General features: G+C 33.0%; 1 protein-coding gene across 1 annotated transcript; it reads left to right on the top strand.

The window, feature by feature from the left end:
* Nucleotides 1-1,617: 1,617 nt before the first annotated feature.
* Nucleotides 1,618-5,358, top strand: LOC107907907 (uncharacterized). Its single transcript, XM_041088788.1, has 2 exons — nt 1,618-4,636; nt 5,080-5,358. Exon 1 carries the CDS (start codon nt 1,718-1,720, stop codon nt 2,633-2,635), a length of 918 nt encoding a protein of 305 aa, XP_040944722.1. The 5' UTR covers nt 1,618-1,717; the 3' UTR covers nt 2,636-4,636; nt 5,080-5,358.
* Nucleotides 5,359-5,662: the final 304 nt, after the last annotated feature.

Genomic DNA, 5,662 nt, shown 5'->3' with positions numbered 1-5,662 from the left:
CTAATTTCTAATCTTGGTTTTTGATATTTTATCGATTTCAAATAGTTTGCTAAAAGGTTGGTTCAATCACTTCGTCTGCACCACTATACCTACTATTTTTTATCCGACTAATCGGTCCAGTTCCAACAACATTGAATATTCTATTTATCTTTAATTTTATAACATTTAATGGTTATTTCTATACTATTATAAAAGGGTTACTGGAGTCAATGTCATCAATCAACTCAATATTAACTTAATTAGTGAAAGTGACTAATAAAATAGAATACAATTTATTTAAGTGTTTTAATTTTAATTAAATAGCTAATTATTAAATAGTAACTATTCGTTTAACACTTATTTTTTAAAAATTTAAATACTTTAAAATTTTAATTAAAATTGTTTTCATCAACATAACGAGTGTGATGAATTCTACTATATTTGAGTAATTGCTTTTAAGTGGTTATTATTTTTGGCTAATCACTTTATTAATTATGTTGGTTTTAAATTAGAAAGGTTGAGTTTGATGGCAACTTCTATGATTCTTCCATTCTTTGAAATATTCATATAAAAGATTTGGACTCTCTAATATACATAAACCTTTAACCAATTCCATCTTTATTGTGTTTGTAATTAATCGGAAGTTCTTTGACCATACAATTTCTACAATAATTAAATTCTATGGCTGGACGTTAGAAAATTATTTATATTTACAATGAAATAATTGTTTATAATTTGTATATTTTATATTTTGATTTTATAAAAAAAAATATTCGTCATTATTTCTTTCAAATTTTATATTTGGTATGAGAGTTTAATTTAATCTTTGTTGAGCATGTTTATTTGAATTTGGCATAATGACAATTTTAGCGCTCAACGTTTATATTTTTTGTTAATTTGACCTTTATTCTTTTATTGAGTTAAAATTGGCCATTAATCTTTCAAAAAGAGTTAATTCACTTTTTTAATGAAAATGTTAACTAAAAATTAATTTTTCAACGATGTTAGCGTGACAAGCATGGTAGTCCACATTTATTTCATGTTGACATGGTACTAATTGTTTTATATGACACATTAACAAATAATTTAAAAATTATAAAATATTCAAAAAAATAACTAAATTCAAAATTCAAAAAAATCATAATTAAAAAAAGTAGCATAAAGCACATGTTGATTGCCATGCATGTTGTCATGTTTAAAAATTTGATATTTTAGTTAGTATTTTCATTAAAAAATAGTAATTAGACTCTTTTTGAAAGGTTGATGGTCAAATTCAACTATTTTTAAAAGGTTGAGGGTCAAATTTATCATTATGCCTTTGAATTTTTGTGGATTATACATTATGCAATTTTTATTTTTAAAATTGAAATATGCTTAGGGTTTATAATTTATTTGTGTTAGAGTTAAATTTGTTAGTTTACTAGTTTGAATAAAGTTATTGATTCAGTCAAAACTTATTGTTGCTAGACTTTAGGAGTATCATATTAGTTGATATTTTCTAGTGATTTACGTATCAGGTTTGTTCCTATTTTTTAGTGATTTTTCAGTTATAATTCAACCTATATAAATATTTCATTATCATTCAATAAAGTGTATCAGAATTCATATTATCAAAGTATTTCAAACTTTCATTTTCTCCTTTTATCCATCTGCTTAGTTTAACAGTGGTATCCGAGCTTGGTTCAAATTCCTGTGAGTGAGAAACGAAAATTGCAGCAGCAGCAACGTGAGAACAACAATGGCTTCAGAAAATTTTGTGCAGTCGGCCATTCCTCGTTTTGATGGTCACTATGATCATTGGAACATGTTGATGGAGAATTTTTTGAGATCGAAGGAACACTGGCAAGTGGTTTTGGATGACATACTAGAAACAGCCAGAGGCACAGTAGTGTCAGATGCGCAAAGGGCAGAAATAAAAGCGCTGAAGTTGAAGGATCTCAAAGCAAAGAACTTTTTGTTCCAAGCCATTGATCGTTCAATCTTGGAAACCATTCTCTGCAAAGACACTTTCAAGCAGATTTGGGATTTCATGAAGAAGAAGTATCAAGGAATAGCGAAGGCGAAATTAGCACAACTCCAAGCTCTTCATGCAGAGTTCAAAACGTTGCACATGAATGCCGGAGAATCGGTTACAGATTACTTCGCAAAAACGATGGCCATTGCAAATAAGATGCGGATTCATGGTGAAAGACTAGAAAATGTTACCATTATTGAGAAGATTCTTCGCTCTATGACAACAAAATTCAATTCTATTGTTTGTTCAATTAAGGAATCTAATGATATTGATAAACTTTCTATTGATGAATTGCAAGGATCATTGTTGATTCATGAGCAGAAACTGAACCGACAAGACAAAGAGGAGCAAGTTTTGCAAGTCTTATCCAACAATCATTCTTTCTTTTCAAAAGGTGGTGGTCGTGGCAGAGTAAGGGGCAGAGGCAACAACACAAGCAACGGTGGCCACTCACATCGTAAATATGAAGACAATCAGTTTTCATATTCTCAAGGAAGAGGAAGAGGCCATGACAACAATAATTCAACTCTTTTCATGTCAAAGTTTGTAGACAAGTCGAAGGTTGAATACTATAGATGCCATAGGTTTGGTCATTATAAATCAGAATGTCGAACTAACTTAAATAGAGATGGTGGAAAGTAATCTAATTTTGCAGAAAGAGAAGAAAAAGAAGAAGAAGTTTCTTTGTTATTGGCCTGCCAAGTAAAAAAGTAAGTGAAGGAGGAAACAAATTAGAATTTGTGGTACTTAGATACTGGGTGCAGCAACCATATGTGTGGTAATAAGGCAGCTTTCTCCACTTTAGAAGAGTCACAACGTGATTCGGTGAAATTCAGAGACAACTTTAAAGTCTCAGTTATGGGAAAAGGACAAGTGATTATCCAAGCCAAAAAAGAGTCTATTCAAACAATTTCCAATGTCCTTTATGTTCCAGATTTGAAGACCAATCTTCTAAGTCTTGGCTAATTGCAAGAGAAGGGTTATGAGATTGTGATAAAGAATGGAGAGTGTTGCATTCAAGATGATAAATTGGGATTAACTACCCAAGTTAAGATGACTGCAAACAGGATGTTTCCTCTCTATCTCAATACTATCCAACAATCATGCTTCTCAATAAAACAAGGAGATGATGCTTGGCTGTGGCATTTTTGTTATGGGCATCTCAATATTGGTGGATTGAAGACTATACAAAAAAAATATTGTGACAGGTCTTCCTCAAATTACACCTCCCTCTCAAATTTGTGAAGAATGTGTAGTTAGCAAACAGCACCGTAATCCATTTCCAAAAGGGAAAACATAGAGAGCAAAGAAGGCGCTGGAGCTTTTTCATTCCAAAATTTACGGACCTATAACTCCAACTTCCAATGGAGGTAACAGATACATAATTTCTTTCATTGATGATTATAGTCGAAAAAGTTGAGTTTACTTTTTACAAGAGAAAGGAGAAGCTCTTGAAGCTTTTAAGAGCTTTAAAGCACTTGTTGAGAAAGAGGTTCACAGCCCAATAAAAGCTCTCCGATCTGATCGTGGGAGAGAATATAACTCACATGAATTTGAAGATTTTTGTGAGTTTTATGGCATAAAAAGATAGCTTACAACAGCCTATTCACCCCAACAAAATGGCATTTGTGAGAGGAAAAACCGCACTATAATGAATATGGTGCGAAGTCTATTGATAAGTAGCGGTGTTCCAAAGAGTTTTTGTCCTGAAGCAATGAATTGGTGTATTCACATTCTCAACAGGAGTCCCACATTTGCAGTTCAAAACATGACCCTAGAGGAAGCGTGGAGTGGACGATGACCGACCGTGGATTATTTCAGAATCTTTGGGTGTGTAGCATTTGCCCATATTCTAGATCAAAAGAGAAAGAAATTAGATGACAATGGAGAGAAATGTATTTTTCTTAGTGTTAGTGTTCGATCAAAAGCTTATAAGCTTTATAGTCTTAACACTCAGAAAATTTTGATCACTCGAGACATGGTTTTTGATGAAAATCAGCTCTGGTCATAGAACATAAGTACCACCAGAGAACAAATACCAACAAGCTTTGATGAAGAAAATGTTGAAGAAGCAAATCAGCCACAGCAACCGCATGTTCTAGTAGATGATGCCACTTCTGAAATTACACCGACAGTGGACGAACAGTCAGAAACAATAGCTGATTCACATTCTCGCCGTGCTCGAAGAAGGCCAGCATAGATGTCAAATTACGAGGTAACTGAAATTGATCAATCTGAAAATGTTCTCACTCATTTTGCTCTATTTTCAGATTGTGATCCGACAACTTTTGAAAATGCTGTCAAAGAAGAAAAATGGCGAAAGGCGATAGATGTCGAAATTGCGGCAATTGAAAAAAATAATACATGGGAACTTTCTGATCTTGCTGAAGGGCGTAAAAAGATCACTATAAAATGGGTCTATAAAACGAAATTGAAGGAGAATGGGGACATCGACAAGTATAAAGCACGGCTGGTGGCGAAGGGTTACAAACAAGAATTTGGTGTAGATTACAAAGAAGTGTTTGCTCCTGTTGAACGCTTGATACAATTAGAATGGTGATTGCACTGGCTGCTCAAAACTCATGGCCCATGTACCAATTAGATGTGAAGTCGGCCTTTCTTCATGGAGACTTACAAGAACAGGTATTTATTGAACAACTTCCTAGCTATGTTAAATTTGGTGATGAGCACAAAGTTTATAAATTGAAAAAGGCTCTATACAGACTAAAACAAGCACCTAGAGCTTGGTATAGTCGTATTGTTGCTTACTTTCAAAGGGAAGGTTTTCAAAAATGTCCATATGAGCATACTCTATATACAAAGTGTACAGATAGGGGGAAAATGCTTATAGTATGCTTATATGTTGATGATTTAATTTATATGGAAATGATAGGCCATGTTTGAAGATTTTAAAAGGTCAATGATGACTGAGTTTGATATGTTTGATCTTGGAAAGCTGCACTATTTTCTTGGCATAGAAATAGTGCAATCTGTTGATGGAATATTTATTTCTCAAAGGAAGTATGTTCGAGAAATTTTAGATAGGTTTCAAATGAGTAATTGCAATTATGTCAACACACCTTCAGATGTTGGATTGAAGCTTACAAAGAATCTTGAAGGAAAGAAGATTGACGGTACTCTCTACAAGCAAATTGTAGGGAGTTTGATGTATGTGACAGCAACAAGGCCAGATATCTTGTATGTAGTTTGCATTATTAGCAGATACATGGAGAATCCAAAAGAATTACATCTTCTAGCTGCGAAGAGGATCTTTCGATACTTGAAAGGTACTTCTGATTTTGGGTTGTTCTACAAAAAGGGAGAAAGCTTGGTTGGGTTCACTGACAGTGATTGTAACAGCTCGATTTAGACCCTAGTCGAATAGTGGTTTCGAAACCACAAATTTGAGTCAAAAAATATTTTACTATTATTTTCCGTGCTTATAATATGTGAATTGATATGTGTGAAATTTTCCGTGAATTAATTTTATCGTTTGTGTGTCGATTTGTGAAAAAAGATTTAATTGCAGAAAATGCAAAAATTGTGTGCCAATTGTTAAAATGCTGAATTGACATGGCTTTTTAAGTATGAGGTATTTATGATGCAATTGGACCATTGAATTAATGCATGGACAAGTATGGACATTAGTTAGTGGGATTTTAATGTTAT

This window comes from Gossypium hirsutum, chromosome D02 (genome assembly GCF_007990345.1).
Source record: "Gossypium hirsutum isolate 1008001.06 chromosome D02, Gossypium_hirsutum_v2.1, whole genome shotgun sequence".
In the NCBI taxonomy this organism is placed as follows: domain Eukaryota; kingdom Viridiplantae; phylum Streptophyta; class Magnoliopsida; order Malvales; family Malvaceae; genus Gossypium; species Gossypium hirsutum.
This window is presented reverse-complemented; position numbering and strand designations above follow the sequence as displayed.

What these genes read in the sequence shown, in the direction of transcription:
- LOC107907907 (XM_041088788.1), top strand. Translation starts at nt 1,718, where the DNA reads ATGGCTTCAGAAAATTTTGTGCAGTCGGCCATTCCTCGTTTTGATGGT.